Source organism: Mustela putorius, unplaced genomic scaffold, assembly GCF_011764305.1.
Source record: "Mustela putorius furo isolate JIRA1106 unplaced genomic scaffold, ASM1176430v1.1 tig00000738_pilon_pilon_pilon, whole genome shotgun sequence".
Taxonomy (NCBI): Eukaryota; Metazoa; Chordata; class Mammalia; order Carnivora; family Mustelidae; genus Mustela; species Mustela putorius.
The window spans coordinates 4,705,111-4,727,663 of NW_025421463.1; the positions used below are offsets into that span (position 1 = coordinate 4,705,111).

Consider the following 22,553-nt stretch of genomic DNA (forward strand, 5'->3'; position numbering starts at 1 on the left):
TGACAGTAACAGATTTGTAAACCGTGGTTGTGTGTGTTAAGTTATGTAGAGAAAGTATGGAAAAGGTGAAGTTGAAAAACAAAAGTCATTGGCAGTCTTCATAATCTAACCGTGTGGTTTCATTTTGGAGTTTAACAACGTTTAGAATTTATACTTTGCATAGACAGACATCAGTACTGTCAATTGCTTTCCAGGTGTTTTTTCCCCTGCTTCTAGTAGAAGTAAAACACTACTTGGTATTATTACCAAAAGTAGTGCTTATTGACAACCTGTCTGGAAAATTTTGAAAGGGGTTTTGGGGTATGTGTCCTTTAGCTCAGTATTGGCATTTGAAACTTGTCATTCTCTTAAGTCCTTTGACTAGCTGAAATTTTTTATAATTTTTTCATGGTTTTGCATGGGTAGGATATGGGTAGACCGTAGACTGCCCACCAGCACCACACTATATGATTTCTTTATTTCTTTGTATTAAAGGAGGAAGAAGCCAGGCGACAATCAGGAGCTCAGTATGGCTCTTTCCCAGGTATTTTTAAAGAAAATTTAAAACTATTTAAAACAATTATTGTAAATAATTGGAGAATATTCTGATTTGGGGACTCAAATATGTCTATTATATTTAGGGCTGTTAGTCCCTGGAATACTGAAAAGCCTTTAGAATGTTAGCCTCTAGAAAGTTTGAGGTTGTGTGTTAGTAGAAGTACAGTATATTATTTTCCTCGTGCTTTGAGCAATACACATTTTTATAATAGTTAACATTTAAATGAGGTCTGAGCATTGTACTTTTCTAAGAGACTGTGAATTGATTATGATGTATTTTAAGTATTTCTCAATTGTCACAGTGGGATTTTATTCTTTTATACATTGAAATTCATGATACACTAGGTTAAAGCACTCTATAGTGGGATTATTAAGCATAAAAAATATTTGGGTCTAGTGTAAAAATAAATACAAGCTCCTTTTTATAAATGTCAAATGATGAGAAATTACTAGGGGGGCAAAGCCTTCAATGATAGCAGAGGCCTAGCTATATGGTACAAGTAGAAGAGCAGTTAAAAAGGCACTTCAAGAACAATTTACTTCCTAAATGAGACTGGGAAATTTAAAGACCAGGAAGAGATTTTTATAAAGTTTTAATTCTAATGGGGAATCCGCTGTCTTCAACTATTTCAGTAGTAACCAGCTTTTTCTGAAGGAAGGTTTACAGAGGCATTTACACACCCTTTGGTGGTTATGTGCCACTAGCTACAACATAAATTTACATGGCAGAGGCTAGAAAAGGTAGCCTTTATTCTAAAAAGGTCATGTGCCAAGCAACTTTAAAAAGAGAAAATATATATTGGGGATGACTTGCTGTTTGAAGAAAAAAGCAAGAAAATAAATTGCAGTTCATAGTTTACATTCTGCTTAAAGTAGAAATAATCTTTTATCTGGTATCTTTGCTTTAGGAAACAACCACTAGTGTAGATTAGTACTAGAGGTAATTTTTTGTTATGTGGTATTTTTTGTTAATAAATTTTTAGAAAGATTTTATTTATTTATTTGACAGATAACAAGTAGGCAGAGAGGCAGGCAGAGAGAGAAGAGGAAGCAGGCTCTCCGCTGAGCAGAGAGCCCGATGTGGGGCTCGGTCCCAGGACCTTGAGATCATGACCGGAGCCGAAGGCAGAGGCTTTAACCCAGGCGCCCCTTGTTAATAATATTTTATTATCTAGAATTGATAAGCGTCCTGGTTAACTCTTGTTGCCTTGGGCCAGTAATTTATTTTATGGGCAGAAACTAGTTTTTCAAAGTCAGTAGGGACAGCAAGAGAAACTGGAAATTCTTTTCAGGCCCTCTTAGATCCCCTTACCTGTGACTGTTAGTTAGTTATGAGCATGTTGTAAATTGTTGAGCCAGGTGGAAATGAGTTTGTTATATGTATTTCTTTACAATAGCTTACATATAGTCACCCTTGATCTGTAGGATGTTAGGGTAATGTATATTTCCCTTTATGATGTCTGTATTGGCATAATTGTGATTTCAGAATATCTGCAGTGGACATAAAGGGTTTATGGTAGTGAAAACCTGAGTAGAAGATAAGTTCGGTTTATAATCTAAAAATATACTGGAAGAATTAAATCTCTTTTGCTAGAGCATTGTTCTCAGTGAAAGAAGAAACACCACGAGTGCTCATTAAGAATGCAGATTTTTATTTCAGAGATTTGGAATCTGCCTAGGGTGGAGGTAGAAAGCCACAATGTGTTATAACAAGCATTTCATGTAGTACTTAAAAGAATGATCTAGAGGAATATAGTTTAAACAAAAACAAGTAAAGTCTTCAAATTAGAACTTTAAATTGAAACAAATAATGTTAGAGAACGTGAAAATAAGACGACAAAGATGATTTATTAGACTTTTTAACTTTGTTATTCCAAGGGATTGTTAGGTTTCTCTTTGTTTTAAAGTAAGGTTAGTTTTTTTGTTTTTTTTAAACAGCTTTATTACTAGGAAAAAATAAATCAAGAAGGTAGCAAAGTTGATTTACAGCCTTATTTTTTAAGAGAAAATTTGAAGGTAAAATTATGTCCTGTTACATAACTGTTACATAACTGACATAATTATGTCAGAATGTTTAGACTGTTTTGTGTTTAATAGCCCCTTGTTCTTTGCATGTGCACATGTATGTGTACGTGTATGATTTTCATCAGAAGGAGATAGTCTGCTATCAGACGACTTGAAAATACGGTTGGTGTCTGAGCAGTTAATTCATTGATTCTTGCAGGTGGCTTTCCTGGGGGAATGCCCGGTAATTTTCCTGGAGGAATGCCTGGAATGGCAGGGGGGATGCCTGGAATGGCAGGAATGCCTGGGCTCAATGAAATTCTTAGTGATCCGGAAGTTCTTGCAGCCATGCAGGTAAGACTTGGAAGAACAAAGTTGGGCTTTGTATCATAAGGCATTTCTTTTCTTTTTCTTTTTTTTTTTTTTTTAAAGATTTTATTTATTTATTTATTTGACAGAGAGAGAGAGATCACAAGTAGATGGAGAGGCAGGCAGAGAGAGAGAGAGAGAGGGAAGCAGGCTCCCTGCCGAGCAGAGAGCCCGATGTGGGACTCGATCCCAGGACCCTGAGATCATGACCTGAGCCGAAGGCAGCGGCTTAACCCACTGAGCCACCCAGGCGCCCCTCACTAAGGCATTTCTTAAATTAATCCTATGTGTAAAGACAAAGGTTACTGTGTTAGCCATGTTTTACTTATCTGTTACCAAATAGGTAATTATGCAGTCATAATTCTTTTTTTCTTTTTTTCTTTTTCCAGAATGAGTGGCTGAAGTTATTAAAAATTGGTTTCTAGTAGTTTGATTATATCCAGCTGTCCTTTTCTAGTTTGATTATATCCAGTTTCCTTTTCTTTTCTTTTTGTAATTTATGTTCCAAGTTTTTATTTAAATTCTAGTTAGTTAACTTACAGTGTAATATTACTTTAGAAGTAGAATTTCATGATTCAGTTGTCCTTTCTATCAAAATTGTATATGCTTTTTTTCATTATCTAGTTAAAGTGACATAATTGGCATTTGATTTTGAAGTGCACATTAGTAATATTTATACTTCAGGTACTTGTCCAAACCCCAATTAACTTGACGTAATAAAACTGTCAGTCTAAATAAAGACCTAGGATTTCAGATACTAAACTTGTAAAACTACAGAAGTCTTTTTAAATACTACTAAAAACCCACTGCTTTTCTTCACAGGATCCAGAAGTTATGGTGGCCTTCCAGGATGTGGCCCAGAACCCAGCGAATATGTCAAAATATCAGAGCAACCCAAAGGTTATGAATCTCATCAGTAAATTGTCAGCCAAATTTGGAGGTCAAGCATAATGCCCTTCTGACAAATAAAGCCCTTGCTGAAGGAAAAGCAACTTCGATCACCTAATGGATGTCGCAATAATACAAACCAGTGTACCTCCGACCTTCTCATGAAGAGAGCTGGGGTGCTGTGAAGAGAATCCCTACCCCTCTGCTCCCCATGCAACTGAAACATTCTACAATGGTTTGCCATTAGGGTATTCATTCAGATAATGTTTTCCTACTAGGAACTACAAACTTTAAACACTTTTTAAACCTTAAAAATATTTAAAAACATTAAAAGGGTGTGTTAGTCCCTACATTCTTCTTTACTAATCATTTCAGTTTTTTTCCTTTGGATTAATTGGGCAAGGAAGATATTTGAGTGTGGAAGATTCATTGCTCAGTTATAACGAGTGAAATAAAGGTTTATTAGTAGGAGGCAAATAATACATTAAAATAGATGAAGTTTGAGTTGGAGATACGGTTTCTGAGGCATTTTGACTTGTCTTTTTAAATGCTTTATTTTTTAAACACAATTTATTTTGATAGAACCATTGGGACCACCAGTATTGCAGTCGGACCTGGGTAGGGACCAGAAGTGCTTGGCAGGGCAGCAACAACCTTACTCCTTTTATATAGTGTGCACCCTTGTGCAGATGCATTTAAATCTTACACTGTGGTGAAGGGATGATTTTTATAATGCTGCAGTAGACTTGGATTACTTAGCTGTGTTCTTGTCTGATATAGAAAATAAATGTTTTGCATTATTTCCACATAGGGGAAATAAGGGAATACCTTTTTTTTTTTTCCCCTTAAATATTTCTGTGTTTAGAGTGACCTTTCCTGGTCAGAAAATACCCATCTCTTTGTGTGCTTTCTGCTTATTTTCATGTCCCCCCTTCTCCCCTCCCAGTACTCTTTGGGCTAAAGATAGTCCTTTTTCACTGGCGTCATCACTATTATCATCATTCACAGCATAATTGTGCAAATATATGTAATGCTGGGTTTACTATGTAATACATATAGTGATTATGTAAGGTAATACCCATAACAGTTGTAGTTTCTTACTTGGCCAAGTGATTGCATATTTAAATGTTAGGTTTCTGCTTTGGTGAGATCTTAACCATCTCAGAAGATGTTGGAAGGAGGGATTTCCTTTGATGTTCAGTCTTCTGAGGAAATACCTGTTGGAGTTGGAGTTTATCTGACATTATTCATCTTCGTAGTTTGGAGAGTATGAGGTTTGAATTCATTGATATACATAGAGGGGAACCAAATTTCTTGATCCAGTATGAATTACAAAATTGATGAGATCCATGGTTCTAAATTGTGGGGTTGATGGCATTATGAGTGTTCTTATTCAGCTCTTGAATACTGCACCATATCCCCCACCTCCTTTTTTCCTTCCCTCTCCTCCAAGGATAAAGAAATGATGGATTTTCTGTTGTACATTCAAATCTTAACATTAATTAAGACTAAGTCTAGGCACTGTACTAGGAATCGCTAGGTTTCTACCTTTCCAATTTAACGTGCTGGTGTTCAAAAACAGTTGCCAAGGGATGAGACCCTCTATACTTTGCTTATTTGAAGAATCAGTGGTAGGAGCAGTGAAGAAAATTCCATGGAATAATTTCTGAAATAGCACATTTCTGAAGTCATAAGTAAGTTGATTCAGGTTCTAACCCTTTATACAAGCAAATAGAAATGCATCTGTTATATAGTGAGAAAAGGCTGTATGCTAACTGAGCATGCTTTTTAAGTCCTTTAAAAATACTCAGCATATAAACTTGCGTTTGAGCTTGTCAGTGGTTTTTTTGTTGGTAATGTGTGTTCTCTCTCGATTTTTCTAATGTGTGCTGTGAATAACCCAAGAAGACCAGTTCCTTTTGGGTTCCTTATTTGATTTACTTTTTACTTAATTATATATTACTTAAGTACATTCTAACATTGCAGATATTACCGTAAGTGGGTAAAAGTAAAATTGGTCTTCTGAAAATGTGTCCTGTGCTCTTAAGTTCCACAAATACAAAGTACATTCATTTTCATAGAAACTCAGTATCATTTCTAAACCAGAAGTGTTTTTTCTTGCACTAACAATGGTGTAAGAAGGAAAAGTAAAGGAGTTTTTTTTCTGCTTAAAAATATATAGTTATTGGATTTCTAGCTACATTGAAAATAAAGTATGGTTTCAAACTGGATATTGACCCCCCCACACACTTTTTTTTCCCCCAGCAGATACTCTTTTAGGTCTGTAGCACTCAACATTATTTGCTGGACGTAGTAGGCTTCAGTGTATAAAATGCTGTTAACAGTGACTTCTAGGAATATTTAGACATTAAACAGAGCTTTACTTTTCTTGCAGGTAACAGTCCCGAGGAAAGCCATTCTGCCATAGTCAGAAGGTCGCTTCCATTTCTGAGCCAAAAGTGCTTACTCTCATGCTCATCATCTAGCCTGAGGAAACAGGAGAGGGCACCAGGGAAACATACTGAGATTCTGATACACATAGAACATTTTATTACTTTACATACCCCATTTCTCTTTGTTTTTTTACTCAAGACCATATTTACCTTAAAGGAAAGCTAAAAAATAGTCCACTGCGGTATGGTCATGTGCCCAATAAAAAATTACAAAAGGAAGACAAGACCTGGGGTAACAACTAGCAGGCTGCCATTTTAGGAAATACTGGCCTAATGGGATAAGGGAGAAACAGATTTTTACTAATATCTAACATTAATGCACCCAAGTAGCCACTTAGGTAAGTAGTACTTAGCCTGCACCAAGTACTCTGTAATCAGTTTGAAAGCATTGACTCCATTCTGATAATGACCAGAACGGTAAGTGCTCTTACTCCCATTTTATATATAAATGAGGAAACTGAAGCACTTAACTAAATTGCCCAGGTTAACACCCCTGATTATTTGCAGAGCTGGAATTCTCACTAGGCTTGTTCTTCAAAGGTATTCCTCTTTAATGCTCTGCTGTTCTCTCTGTACAAGGTTGCTTCTTGCAGAATTGTTCATGAATTCAAGAAATTGGAAATAAAATACATTTGAAGAGGATTGATTAAGGAATATCACACATCATTGGGTGTACTGATCTGCACACACAACACAAGTCGTAAGGGTATAGCATAATTGAAGTGCTTGGAGCACTTGTGACAAGCCCAGTAATGGGGACAAGAACAAACTAGTTTTAAAATTATGGTGCAATAATTTTAAAGTTCAGTATTTACAACATATCGAATACCTACTAAGTGCTCAGTTGAGGGAGGAAAATACCCTGAAGTAAATAGGCAGCAAATACTAAAATAGCCATTAAGCTTTTGATAGAGTAAATTTAAACTATGTCCTGTCAAATTGGGGGTTTTAAATATCTTGGCAATTTAGTGAGACCTTTTGTGTAGTGCTGGTAGGAGTATAAATTCACAACTTTTCATGAAGTTGTCTCTAAGGATTTTTACATTCTTTTTTGGTGGAATCCTAACAAATTGTTAAGTATTAGGAAACGGTAGCAAGGAGGTAAGTAGAGCTAATGTAAAATACATGTATGAGACTCTGAAAATCTAGGTATCTGATAAAGAGATCTTTAAGTAGTTCACTCTCCCCAGATCACTAGGATGTCAGGTTGCAGTGCATAAATCTGCCAGTGTAGAAGCACTGATGTAGAAACATGATGTGTTAGAAACAGTGTAGAAACATGATGTGTTCTGGATAGGTTCCTTTAGCCCACTGTGTGTGTGACGGCATGGGTATAAAAGAACACGCGTAATTGTTTTATATACTATTTGTGTAGTGGGGGACCTGATGCCTCTGTAACTCAGGGAGCCCTTTTCAAGGAAGATGTGTAATTATGAATACTAAGATATAAAAGTAAACGGTTAGAACAAAGGAAGCAAAAGCTGCAATTTAAAAATTGGAAATCTCTCAAAATCACAACTATAGAGATAGTTTCGTTTTAAAATTTTTGTTTTGGGATGCCTGGATGGCTCAATGGGTTAATAAGGGTCTGCCTTTGGCTCAGGTCATGACTCGAGGGTCCTGGAGTCCAGTCTTTCATCAGTCTTCCTGGCTCAGTGGGGAGTCTCCTGCCTCTGCCACTCCCCCTGCTTGTATGCTCTGGCTCTGATAGATAAAATCTTTTTTAAAATTCAAAAAATATTTCATTTGCCAGAGTGCACAAGCAGGGGGACCGGCAGGCCAAGGGAGAAACGGGCTCCCTGCCAAACAAGGAGCCTAATGTACTCAGTCCCAGGACCCTGGAATCATGACCTGAGCAGAAGGCAGATGCTTAACTGAGGACACAGCCATCCCTATAGAGATAACTTTAATATGTGGTATACAAGTTTTTTGTTTTTTTAAGGGAGAAGGTATGTAAGAAGGGGGTGTGTGTGTGGAGCTGAGCTGGGGGGCGGGGAGAGAATCTTAAGCAGGCTCCACGCTCAGCACAGAGCCAGATGTGGGGCTCAATCTCATGACTGAGCTCATGAACTGAGCCAAAATCAAGAGCCTGATATTTAAAATACTGAGCCACCCTGGTCCCTCTTTTACATTTTTTGCTGTGTGCTCATGATTTGTAGTGTTTTCAGTAGAAAATATTATCTTGATCAAAATACTAGTGATTGCTGTGATGCAGAAGAATACATAGGATATGTTACCTGCTCTGGTTTTGTGCCCTACAAGTGGGAATTCTGATCAGTTCTGTCACATTCAATTAGTAATATATAAAATATATGAAGAATATATAAATACATAATTACATATAAATATATATATAAGTAATAATCATAAATGTGTATGCTATGTAGCCCAGTATATTCTTTACAGGAGAGTGCTTCCAAGTTGAGTCAATGAGAAATCTGGGGCACCTGGGTGGCTCAAATAAGTGTCTGATTTCAACTCAGGTCATATTTTAGGGTCTTGGGATGAGTCCCACTGAATGGGGAGTCGCTTGTCCTTCCTCTCCCCCTGCTCTATTCTCTCTCAAATAAAATCTTACAAAAACTGGGGGCATCTGGGTGCCTAGTTGGTTAAGCATGTGCCTTTGGCTTGGGTCATGATCTCAGGGTCCTGGATCAAGCCCCAAATCAGGTTTTTTGCTCAGCACCAAGTTGCTTTTCCTTCTCCCTCTGTGATCTCTCTCGCTTTAAAAGAAAAGCGAAAACAAAACTGAGTCTTTTGCTTAAATTTTATAACTGACCTCTGTTTCAGGGCTCAGCAAACTATTTTTATCTGTTGTTTGGACCTGCGTTTTTCTGTCATCCTGGGGAGTGTTGAGAGTATTCCTGGAAGCCATTTCTACAACAGGAGGACTAGCGTAACAACCGTACATCTACTCGTGTCCCCAGCTCACCTTTCACTTACTTTGTGGTCAGCACCACCCTAAATGAAGGGGAGTTTAAGTGGAAGGATCTTGACTAGTGGTGATTAAAATACTTTATGAAAATTTTGTGGGGGGTGGGGGAAGACCGGGTAAACATTGTTAGGGCCCTCTCCTGAGCAGTAAATATGGTAATAGGTATGATAAAGCCTGGAGCCTGGCATGTAGTAAGCACTGAGGGATTATCACAAGGGGTATTTGAAGAGGAAATTCAGATGGTTCTGAAGCTGGAGAAGACATGGCAGTAGCACGACAGAAGCGTGAAGTTGGAGTCCTGAGACCTTGTGTCTCAGTATGACCTACGTTAGAGGTTGAAAGTGGTTTCTCCCGTTCTTTGTAGTTTTGGTTCTTTGCTTTAGAACATGTGAAGATTTTTTTTTAACATAAAGTACGTCTACATACATTAGCTTTTGTAATCTTTACAGCACTGGAGTTGTATTAACGCAGGCATTTGAAACCTGAGCGACTATGGGGCACAGCAGATTGCGCAACCAACTCTTAGTGTAGGAAGGTGAGATAGAGCCCCCTGTCGCCACCTAGGGCTCTGCGCTGAGCGCAGAGGCTGCCTGAGAGTCTCCCTCTCCGTCTGCACCTCCTGCTTGGGCTCTCTCAAACAAATAAGCAAACCTCTAAAAAAGAAAAGAAAAACCAAAGGGGTTAAATGAGTGTTTCAGTTGCGAACGAGTATAATCCCACCGGCATCTGATCACTTTGATCTCAAGCTCCATTTTGTCTTCCTACCACACGGGGGTGAAGGGGTGGGGTTCCAAGGTTGGAGAACCTTGCCCAATCAACATTTCCTTTCGGATAAATTTATTATTTAAGATTTTATTTATCTGAGATAGAGCGAGAGAGCACAAGCAGAGTGGAGGGAGTATAAGGGAGAAGCAGCCTCCCCGCTGAGCAGGGAGTCCGACTGGGGGCTGGATCCCAGGACCCTAAGATCATGACTTGAGCTGAAGGCAGACGCTTAAAGACTGAGCCACCCAGGCGCCCCAAAAAGTGACTTTAAAGACACTGTTGAAAGAAAATAAGAGTTAACTTGCAGAAAAAATAGGAAGATCTGAGTCCCTATCTTGCCGGTTAGCAGCCTGCCTTACGGAGGGAAGGTGGCCATCTAGGCCTAAGTCCCGATGTTGAAGCACAACCCCAGGCCCCCTAACTCGAGCGTACTCCGGTCAGACCCAGGGGAGGGCTCCCGGCTCTCGGTCACGGTGTTCCGCGTGACAGGGCTAGCGCTTCGCTGCCCCGCCCACGCATGGCCCGAAAGCCAATCAGAGCCGAGGGACTTTCCCAGGGTCGCCTCTCCCCTCTTCCCGCCCCCGCAGCCTCCGCGTGGGGGACTGGGCGCCTCACGACCCGGAAGTGGTTGTTCTCGAGGAGGCGGACCTGAGAAGGTGGGGCCTGTGACGCTTACGTCCCGGGCTCTGGCGCTTCTTTCCTCTACGCTAGCTGCGGCTCCTGAGGGAAAAGTGTTGCTGGGTGTGTGGGGAGCCGCAGCAATGGCCTCCGTGCTGTCCTACGAGAGCCTGGTCCACGCTGTGGCCGGAGCCGTGGTGAGGCGGGGTCTTCACGCCCGGGCCACTGCGGGGTGTGGGGCTTCTGTGGGGCCAGTCCCGGGATATGGCTGGGGGATGGGGATGAGAGGGAGAGTGTGGATTGGTATCTGCAGTCGTGACTGTGGGACAAGGAGGAATGAGGCATAGGCGAGAAGATGCTGGAACAGTTTGGGGTGAGGGCCAGCACCCCCTTCGCCCCTGGCTGTTTTGGAATCTTAAAAATCTCTGGGCTATAGACAGCGATGATCCCTCATACCCACAGAGCCTGGAAGAAAATAATGGCTATTTTCTTTGCCTTCTGAAATTTAAAAACCAATCACCTCCCTTAAAGGCCACCACACGTACAGACTTTGTTTCACGGGGCTGGAGGAGAACATAGGTGTGAAGCTGGGTTCTTAGTCACGCGCTTACCTATAGCCTGGTGTCATACTCTTGCGGCAGAGGAGTGGCAGTATCTAGGATATCTCTGGCCAACATCGAAGATGCATCTTTGTGTTTTTTTTTGTTTGTTTGTTTGTTTTTTAAATGTCAAGGTGAGAGTTGCGGTCTACCACAGGTGTGGTTTACGGTGAGGTATGAGCGCGAGTCTTCCGTTTGTGGATGTCTCCGTTCCATTTGACGGCTCTCTTTTTTCCTTGACACTTGCCACTCTTGGCTTGGGTGACTTCCTCCTCTGGATGTCCTCCTAACTCTCTGGCTGCCCTTTCTCATATCCTGCGCCAGCTGTCAAGGTGCACCTTTAGCAGCTGGAATCACTGTGACTTCAGAGGAATATCAGAGCCCTCTCCTTTTAGTCAGCAAAACTTCCCCGAGAGCTCCTCTTCTGTGCACACTAAGCAGGGACGATCCCCAACTCCATCATCAGTTAGGTGACCCGTAAACTTCACTTTCCTAATCTGTAAAGCAGGGGCGTCCCAACATACTCCACAGACTTGTTTTTAGAGTTAGCTGACACAGTACTTCTCGGAAGGGCCTGACTCAGGAGTCTTGGTTCATTTAATTAAACCAGAACAGCCTTTCAGCCCGTAAAAAGGTGCTCAAATGGAAGCTTGCGTGACGTGATCTAGGATGGTCATAAAATCCCATGTGTCTGCAGTAGAGAGATTAAAGAGGCAGAAAGGCTTCAGGGGACTGAACTATATGAGACTTTAACTCTGAGTAGGAATGAGAGCTAGCTAGCTTTTGAAGGTTTTGAGCATCCAGTAACTTGCTGACACACATTTTACTGTATTTTTTTTTTTTAAGATTTTATTTATTTACCTGACAGAGCGAGAGTGGGAACACAGCAGGGGAGTTGGAGAGGGACAAGCAGGCTTCCTGCTGAGCAGGGAGCTAGAAGTGAAACTTGATCCCAGGACCCTGGGATTACGACCTGAGCCCAAGGCAGATGCCCAACAACTGAGCCACCCAGGTGCATGCTGATTTACATTTTAAACATGATCACCCTGGCTGCTCTGATGAAAGTAAACTCTAAGGCAGTAAAGGGGGAAGCAGGGAAATTGCCTGGGGGCTTTTATGTCATCTCAGGCCAGAGATAATGGTAGCTTGGACTAGGATAGTAGCAGTGGAGGTGCTTAGAGGTGATCATTAACCTGGAATACACTTATAAGATAGAGTTACCAGGGTTTGATGGTGGGTCGGATATGGGATATAAAAGGTTGAGGGTTGGTTGACTCCCCAAGAGTTTTTGGCTTGAGCAAGTGGAAACATTTACATTACTGAGATAACAAAGACTATAACTGAGCCCGTTATAGAAAGATTGGTTTTGGGCTAGTTGAGTTTGAAATGCATAAGAGTATTAATGGCACTAGATAAGTGGACTGAGAGAAGAGTCTGGAAGACTGAGTGGGTATGCCAACGTTAAGAGAGATTTCAGAAGTGAGATAGCCCCTGCAAAGGAGACTAAGGAAGGACCTGTTGGGGAGGAGGAAAACTAAGAAATGTGGTATCCCAAAAGTCACATGAAGACTTAGCCATTGGATTTAGTGACTCGTTTCTCAATAAATCCAATGGTTAATTGACAAGACACATGCTGGTAGATGGTGGAGTGAATATTTGAAGTGTGACTAAGAAGGAATGGGAAGATGGGAAGTGTTTGTTTTCCTTTCTTTCTATCAATAAATGCCATTCATTCAGCACCTGTACAGCGTGTTTTCTATGGGCCATGTAGTGTTCTAGATGCTAGAAATATACTGGAGAACAAAGTTTTTTTATTCATGGAGAGTGCCTACCAATGGGGGAGTAATAACTGAGTAAACAAAAAATAACTATTAGATTGTGTTAAGTGCTATAAAAGAAAAGTGTTGGCACACTTTTTCTGTAAGAAGGTAAATGATAAATTTTTTAGATTTTGTGTACAGTCTCTGGTGCAGCTACTAAGCACTGCCATGATAGTGTGACAGTAGCCATTGACAATATGTAAATGAATGAGTGGAGCTTAGTTCCAGTAAAAGCCTGTTTATGAAACCAGACAGTGGATTGGATTTGACTCTTGGCCTATAGTTTTCTGAGCCTTACTATAGAGAGTGACTGTGGGTAGAGGTGATTTATCTCCATGTAACCTACAAAGACATTTCTATATTTTCTCTCTCCTTGTTGCCAATTTTTCTCCTGTTAAAGTTATGTTTGAAATTATGCACCCTGAATTTTCTATGGTTTTTCTTTCTTCCATAAGCTGTGTTAGGTTATTTAATAGATACGCTTTTTAAGAATTTTTTTTTTTTCTCTTGCTTCTCCTCAGGGCAGTAGTGTTCCTGGCACATATCTGAGAAGTTGCATTGTGTTTTTGTTTTTTTTTTTTGAACTGTTATGCTGAAGAATGTTCTCAAACTTTTTTTTTTTTTTTTTTTTTTGCCAACCTTTGTGTTAAGGTTAAACCATGTAATGCAGGTCATTTCTTCTGGTTGCTACCAAAGGAAAAAAATTTCACCACAAAAATGTCAATACAGTTGGTAAGAAAAATGGCATTTATTTTAATGGTATAGTATTGTCCTGAGCATAGTGTTCAACCAAAGCTTTGAAATGATCAAAGAGAGTTGGTTTAGTATAGTGTTTAAAAGTACTTGAGTGCCTGAGTGCCTGACTTGAGCCAGGCAGCCTGGGTCAGAATCCTGTCTTTGCCTCTCAGTAGCTGTGTAATTTCTGTATAAACTCCAAGCAAGCCTGCCCAGAGTAGTTGCTTCTCCCCAAAGGATTGTTGGATCATTGCTTAAGATGTTGATTTACAACCTTTTTGAGTTGACATGTTTCATGTTTGCTTATTTGCTTCCAAGTTCTACATTTCCACATCAAGTGTGGTGTTAAACACACACACACACATTTAAAAATTAAAATAAACAAATAGTGATTTTGAGTGTTCCCTGGCACACCTTGCGTTAACTGCAGATAATTTCAAGTATGAAAATTAGAATTGTACTATATCAGGAGAATGCTATAGCTCTAATGGATAACTATTACATGATAGAATTAATGACCTCATTCATAAACATTTCTCAAAACTTTGAGTATAATTAGGTTTATAATATTATATTTTGGGTTCCCATTAGATTAGCTTTGAAAGGCAGATTTTATTTGTAGAAATGTACATTTGTAATTAAAAGAAATTTTATTAATCTGCAATTTGAAAAGTGAAATTGGTTAGAATTGCCTAAGTGGGGTTTAGACACTGAAACAGACTTTGGAATTGTAATGCTAATAATTAACCACAGGACTTCTTTTCTCCCTACAGTTAATTTGAAAAATTTTTTTTTAATTGCATAATTTAGTGCTTGCTTTGGCAGCACATATACTAAATTGCATAATTTATGTTTAGAATAGGAGTTTGCTAGCCAAAATGAAACAGGAGGGTAAAAAGAGACTTTTAGAATCAGAAATCATGGCCAAAGGTCCTCATGTAAATCCACATGTGGGGAACTTAAAATTAGTTCTGACAAAGCTGGTATAAAAGGTGAGAAATGAAGAGAAGCCTATGTAGTTGGGGAATCTCATACTATGCAAAGAAGTTTGGGTTAAATTTTATCAGAAACAGTGTTTGTCAAATTGGTTGTGTCTTCCTCATTATGTTTTCTTTATATACAAGTAAACATTTACAAATAGATTTTTTTGTTTATATAACTGGTATTATAGCGTTTCATATCGTGGGGTTTTTGCTGTTTGTTTCTGAATATAAAGCATTTCCCCATGTGTGTCAGTTAAGGCTCTCTGGTTGCAAGCTGGAGAAACAGCCTCTGGGTAATTTAACAAAAAGAAAGTTTATTGGCAGGCTCTTTGGGAGCTCCCAGGATCAGTGCGGGGGCTGAGGACTTGAAGTAGGAAAGAACCAACATGCTCCACTGGAGAGTGTTGGGCACCACTAATGGAATCAGTGGATTTTGTCGCTTACAGTATTCTGCTCAAGATTTAAAGTCATGGGAGAGTCCCTGTTAGCTGTGCTCTGGGTTATGTGCCCAGGCCTTGACTGTAATGGGTGGGGAAAGGGTCTCTCAAAAGGAGCCTTCCAGAACTCTTCAGCTAGTGTAGCAGAGGGTAGGACCATCCTACCAAAATTGTACACAGTGGGAGGAGGTAAAGATCAGACTGCCCTTAGGAAGAGAAATGATGCCATGTGGCTCAAAACATCAGAAATCTACTATATCATGTCATTACAAAGATTTCAAAAAGTACTTTTTTTTTTAATACAAAATATTCTATCATATGAGTATTCTATAATTTATTTGTGGACATATGCATTGTTTCTGACTTTTCACTGTGGTAAACGGTAAACACTCAGTGCATTGTAAATGTTAATGGGGCCTCCCACACCTGCTTATGAAGACTCTGGAAATGCTTAGTAAAGTGATTTCCATAATGTCACTCTTTAATTGATAGATTAGAAACAAAACCCTCTATATCCAGATTCAATTTAGTTAACTCAGACTCTAATTTGTAAAATGTCTATAACTTCACAGGGTTTTGTGAATATTAAATAACATGAGTAAAACAGCTTCTATACTATCTTACACATAGAAGGGGGCTCAATAAATGGAAGCTATTAATCATTTTGTGCACAATATGTTTTCTAATTTTCTGTGCATCCTAACTTGAATGAGTTAGTGAATTTGATGTTATATTTAGTAATACTTAGTACTTAGAATACCCCAGTTTCTTTTCTTTAAGATTTTATTTTTTTAAGGAATTTCTACACTAAATGTGGGGCTTGAACTCACAACCAAGAGTAGCAAGCTCTACTAACTGAGCCAGCCAAGCACCCCTAGAATTACCCAACTTCTTAACCCCCTCTCAAATCCGTTAACAATTCTGATAGGTAGGCATTGTGACAAGTGGTTAAAAGTGTGGGCTCTGAAACCAGACTACCTTGGGTTCCAACTCAGGTATGTTATTTACCATCTCTGTGACTTTGGGCATGTTTCTCAACCTCTCTTTGCCTTGGTTTCTTCATCTGTTAAAAGGGGAAGATAATGATACCCACCTCAGGGCTGCTTCTAAGGCTTTTGGACAAGTATCTTTATTCTCACAGAGAGATAGGAAAATGAAAACAGGGATTTTATTTTTTTTTAAATATTTTATTTATTTATTTGACAGAGATCACAAGTAGGCAGAGAAGCAAGCAGAGAGAGAGGAGGAAGCAGGCTCCCTGCTGAGCAGAGAGCCCACTGCGGGACTCCATTCCAGGACCCCGGGATCATGACCTGAGCCGAAGGCAGAGGCTTTAACCCACTGAGCCACCCAGGTGCCTTGAAAACAGGGATTTTAAGTGGCTTCCAAGGTTACCAGTGAATTGGTCATAGGCAGAGGGCCAGAATCCAGGTCTCCCCTCTCTGCTACTCTCTCTTCTCTCTGCTGTGCCTGGGAGTCTTCTCTTCCATGCTTCTTGTCCCATTCTTTTGTGTATTTCAAAACCAAACTTTGAATATCCTTAGATTATCAGAAAGCAAGTGACATTAAATATTAAGTGTATATGTGTATAAACAAACTAGAGGCACTTGGACACTAATTGTTGTTTACTGGGAGTATTTTATTTTTTATTTTTTTAAGATTTTATTTATTTATTTGTCATAGAGCACAAGCACAATTCACAGCAAAATTGAGAGAAGATACAGAGATTTCCCTTATACCCCTAGCCCCCACACATGCACATCCCCCACCAGAGTGGTGCATTTGATGAACCTGCATTGACCTATCATAATTGCCCCAAATCCATAGTATATATTAGTGTATATTCACTCTTGATGCTGTGCATTGTATGGATTTGACAGCGTATAAGGACATGAAACCAGCCTGATTGTATCATGTGGAGTACTTTCACTTCCCTAAAAGTCCTGTGTGCTCTCCCTGTTCATCCCTTGTGATCTCCTTAATAAATTTTCCAGCTAACGGAGTCACTTCATTCCAGTTCTCCTGATCTTAAAGGTTCTTTTGCAGTCTTTATTGGAATTATTTTTCTAACCCTACTTGGCTTCTTTATGCTTGAGTCAGAAAAAGGTTAAATGACGAAAACTGTTTGCCATACATATAATAGCCTATAACTTTATTTTTGAAATAAATATGGATTAATAGCTGCAAAAAAGTTTTAGAGTAAAAATTATCCATGTTATCTTGAGTCATTTATATTTTCTTCTGAACCTGAGTTTTCTGAGCTATAAAATGGGGACAATAGCACTTCACTTACTGGGGTCTCCTGGTAACACTTGTGGAGCACCTAGTGCAGTGCCTAGAAAAGTGTAATAAGGCCATAATTTATTTATTTTTCAGATATATTCTTGTAAATATAGTATTTATCCCGTTTCAGAAATTCAATAAAATTGAAATTTTCTCTCACCTTGTATGGGCAACTCTACCCATTCACTTGTAGTAAATGATCTCACCTTTTATTCTCTAGATAAAATAGGGGCTACTGGGATGAGCTTTCTCACTTTTCCATTTTTTCTGATTACAGAGTCAGTTGCAGTTGTACCCATATACCATATATTCTCCTGGTCTCTGGAAAAACAGATGCATCCAGTCTCTGCTATCTTTGATCTTGATTCTCCCCCCTCACCCCATCCCTAAATATCTTTTGGAACTTTATTCCATTAATTTTCTCCTCTTGCCTATAGCTTTAACCTTTCTCCAATGTTTGCTTCCCTTCAGTCCTCAAACATGCTTAGCCCTGTCCTGTCAAACCAGTCTGTCTGGAGACTGCCTTTTTCTTAGCTGCTGCTGGTGGTTCTCTTGTTGACTTAAAGGATATTCTATACTTCCTGAATTTGTTTAACTACTCTATCTCTGTGTTTAAGTGTGAGAGTTAGCTTGATGGCTTTATCAATGGGAAAGACTCATATTAACTCTAATTAGATGAGTAACATTTTTTAATATCAGTGCCACAGTAAGTAGCTTTTCAGTCTTTGGAATTTCATTAGCTCAAGATCTACCCTTGGAAATGTATGTTAGTTGTTTTTCTTTCTTTTTCAAATAACTTTCAGCCTGGTAATGCCACATACTCCCATCAGGAGAAGCTGTATACTGATTTCGGTGGTGGTGTGACTCAACCACCATTTCTAGACTCCTCTCTGAAAATTGACTTTGGAACTGGCATTGCATTTTTTGACGGTGTTTCACCCTTCATTCGTAAATTAACATTTTGGAAATGGTTGAATTTGGTGACTCGGTTGGTAAGCTAACCCAAACATCATTATACTTAAAGGCATGATACTCTGTTTCTATATTTATGCATGTCTTTTAACAAGATACCTGTGTAGAAAGGATCTAAATTCAGATTTCCGGCTTTTTTTTTCTACTTGATTTTGTCATTTACCTAATTTTCATATCCAGGGTAAAATGGTAGCTATTTTATGTCTGTTTTTTATTTTCATTTGTTTAGTTTACTAAATTTTATAAATTTTTCGGAGGCAGGGTATTAAGTTGGATTTTCACTTGTGAAATATTCAAGGAACATAAAAGAGTGGTTGGTGTTAGACACTATAAGTAATAGATTTGAAATGTGAAGAAATAGAATTTAAAATGTAAACCTGCCCTTATACAATCACCCAATAAGCCTGGAATCCCAAAGGAATATTCTGTAGAGATGAATGGAAAATGATCTTACTCCTTCTCGGGAATATTAGCTATCTCCAACCTTGACAGTGAGAAATCATCACTGAGTTTTGTTTTGTTTTGTTTTTTTAAGATTTTGTTTACTTATTTGACAGACAGAAATCACAGGTAGCCAGAGAGGCACGAAGAGAGAGAGAGGGGAAGCAGGCTTCCTGCTGAGCAGAAAACCTGATACAGGGCTCAATCCCAGGACCCTGAGATCATGACCTGAGCCGAAGGCAGAGGCTTAACCCACTGAGCCACCCAGGAGCCCTCACCACTGAGATTTTGAAGCCACAAACCCTCTCTTAGGTTGCAGCCTGAATTCTCACTACTTGCATCATTTGAAAACCTAAAGCGAATAATTTAACTTAGAATGATTCTAGGTTGGTGGGACCCCAGAGTGTCTGACAGACATACTTTCCAGAAGTACTTATCTTTAGAAGGTTTAAAAGAATGCCCAAAAATAAAATTCTAAGGTTAGTTCAATCCAAACTAACTAAACTCACAGAGAAACAAGGCACTGTGAACAAGAGCAGTAGCAGATAACAGCAATAATCAGATTTTGGAATTTTGGAATGTTCAATCACAATCTTAAAAAGCTATTTAATATGTATAAGGAAATAAAAGAAAGACTAGAAAATATGTGTGAGGAATAAGAAACTAAGATTGGCTGAGCATATTTGAAAGTTAACCAAATAGAATATCTAGAAATGAAAAGTAAGATAACTGAAATTTGAAAGTGGATTCGTGATAGTCATGGGAATACTGAAAACTTATTTAAACAAAACCACAGCTCTTAGAACGATAGGACAAGAAGGCAAAATTCTCACCCTCCATAATGTAAAATAAATAATCTCTAAAATTGATGAATCAGAAGATAATGGGATATTTTTTAATTATATGGAGATAGGTAACTTTCAAAAGAAACAGCTAAAAGAAGCTAAAATAATTGCCTGTGTGAGGAAGTTTGGGTAAAATGGAGAGGAATGGGCAGGAACTTCTGTATTTTGCCATTTATATTGCATGACTTTTTTAAACTATGTGCATCTTCTGTTTTGATCAAATAAAAATTTAAAGCTAAAATAATTAATGCATAGCTGTAAATTGATAATTGAGGCCAAGTGATGGATTCAAATTCCAAACAGATTTATCAATATATTACACAAAACTGAAGATGGAATTAGTGAGCTAAAGGATAGTTGACACTGAATTTTCATTTGCAGTGATTGTAGTCAGAAAATTGTGGAGTGTTTATTTTGCTGAGAGAAAATAACCTCTCCCTAGGATGCTATATCCAGTGAAAATCTTTAACACATACATGAAATAGAGACATTTTCAGACCATCAGAAACAGTTTGCCACTAGCAAGATCCTCATGAGAAATCCTGAAGGATATTCTTCATACGGAAGGCAAGTGATGCTAGATGGAAAGTATGAGGTAGAAGAAAGGATGAAGAGTAGAAAAAGTGGTAAGATCTAAACTTTAACTGTCAAATAATAACCCAGTGTTTTGTGGACATTAAAAAAGAAGCAAAAGAAGTTAGAATTAAAGTAGATTAATAGTTGCATGAAAGTGAGTGGGAGTGAATGGAATTAAATTTCTGTTGTTTGGGAGGAGGACAAACCTATTGAATATTTTTAACACTGATAAGTTAGGAATGTATGTCATTATTAAATAGCTTGTAGAATTTTATCATGAAATAACAACTGAATAAACAGCAGAAGTAAGAAATTAATTAAAACAAAACAAAAAACCTTTTGTCAAAAAAGAAAGCAGAAAATCTCAGAAAAACCAACATAGAGTATGTATGACACATAGCACAAAATAAGATGGCAGCTTTAAATCCAAATACATGTTAATGAACCAAATGCTTGCATTAAAAGAGAATGCACTAGATTGGTTTTTAAAAGGGAGAATGTTATTTATAAAAGATGCATCTAAAAGAAAAGGGTATAAGATGGGATGCCTGAGTGGCTCAGTCAGTTAAGTGTCTGCCTTCAGCTCAGGTTATGATCCCAGGGTCCTGGAATTGTGCCCTCCATTGGGCTTGCTACTCAGTGTGAAGCTTGCTTCTCCCTCTGCCTGCCACTCCCCTTGCCTGTGCTTGCTCTCCCTATCTCTCTGTCTCTGACAAATAAATTAAAAGAAAGGGATACAAGAAGTTCAAAAGTATAAATGTGAGAAAAGACCGATCAGAGAAAAACAACCAAAAGTGATCCATCAATATCAGACAAAAATAGACTTTATAGTAATGGCATCAAAGAGAAAAAAGACTCAATGTGTCACGAAAATAAAACAGTTTTAAGTATGTTTTTATCTAATAACAGTCTCAAAATATATAAAGCAAAAATTTAAGAAGCAATATACTAGTCATCAAAATGGAAGATTATTTTTCAGTAATTGATAGAACAGGTTGTGGGGTGGAGCTATGAAAATAGAGAATTGAATAATGTATTTGACAAACTTGACCTAATAGACATATACAGAACATTGTACCAAACAACTACAGAATACACGTTCTTTTCAAGCCAAACATGGAAAAGTTATCAAAAATGACCACTTACTTGGCTGTAAAGCAAAACTTAAGTTTTGAAAAAGTTTTTAAATAGAATGAAACAACATAAATTCTTAAACCAAGTGCAATTAAGTAACAATAACAAAAAGGTAATTTTAAAAAAAGAACATGTATGTTTGTAAATTAAACATTTCTGAAACATCTATGGGTAAGAGAAGAAATCATAGTGGAATAAGAAAATATTTAGAATTGAGTGATAGCACAGGTAATGCATACCAAAACTTTTAGGTAGGGTGCCTGGGTGGCTCAGTCTGTTAAGCGACTGCCTTCAGCTCAGGTCATGATCCCGGAGTTCTGGGATCTAGTCCTGCATCAGGCTCCCAGTTCTGCAGGGAGTCTGCTTCTCCCTCTGACCTTCTACCCTCTCATGCTCTCTTTTACTTTCTCTCTCTCTCAAATAAATTTAAAAAAAATCTTTTAAAAAATAAATAAATAAACTTTTAGGTACACTGGGAAATACAGATTATTATTGAAAAAGTTAAAAATTTGAATAAGTGAAAAGACATCCCATGTTCATTGATTGGAAGACAGTTGTTAAGATGACAGTAGTTCCCAAAAGAATCTACAGATTTGGTGCAGTCCTTACCAAAATTCTAGTTTGATTTTTTTTTGCAGAAATTGATAAGCTGATCCTAAAATTCATATGAAAATGAACAGCCAGACTAGCCAAAACAATCTTGAAAAAGAACAAAGTTGGCAGATTGATATTTCCCAATTTCAAAACTTAGCGCAGAGCTACAGTAATCAGGAGAATGTGGTACTAGCATAAGGATAGATAGATCAGTGGGATAGAATTGGGAGTCCAGCAGATATATTCTCGATTTATTTTTCAATTGAATTTTGGCAAGAATGTTAACATATATCAATGAGGAAAGAACAGTCTCTTTTAAAAATGTTGCAAGAGCAACTGGATATCCACAGACAAAAATATGAAGTTGGACCCCTACTTCAGACCATACACAAAAATTAAAATGAACCACAGACCTCATGTAAGAGCTAAAACTACAAAATTCTTAGAAGAAAACATAGGCATAAATCTTCATGACCTTAGATTAGGCAGTGGTTTCTTAGATATGACACCAAGTAATAAAAAGGAAAAATAGTAAATTGGATTTCATTCAAATTTAAGACTTTTC

At 38.3% G+C, this 22,553-nt stretch overlaps 2 protein-coding genes across 2 annotated transcripts in view; both read left to right on the forward strand.

Annotated features, from left to right (window-relative positions):
* The window catches only part of ST13 (ST13 Hsp70 interacting protein), a 32,368-nt gene extending 26,732 nt beyond the window's left edge, over positions 1–5,636 (forward strand). The window contains exons 10-12 of the mRNA XM_045083799.1: positions 475–523; positions 2,762–2,895; positions 3,733–5,636. Coding sequence (XP_044939734.1) covers positions 475–523; positions 2,762–2,895; positions 3,733–3,861 — 312 coding nt within the window. The 3' untranslated portion in view covers positions 3,862–5,636. The remainder of the gene's footprint in view (positions 1–474; positions 524–2,761; positions 2,896–3,732) is intronic.
* Positions 5,637–10,328: 4,692 nt separating this feature from the next.
* Positions 10,329–22,553, forward strand: part of SLC25A17 (solute carrier family 25 member 17) — a 41,399-nt gene continuing 29,174 nt past the window's right edge. The window contains exon 1 of the mRNA XM_004771270.3: positions 10,329–10,766. Coding sequence (XP_004771327.3) covers positions 10,344–10,766 — 423 coding nt within the window. The 5' untranslated portion in view covers positions 10,329–10,343. The remainder of the gene's footprint in view (positions 10,767–22,553) is intronic.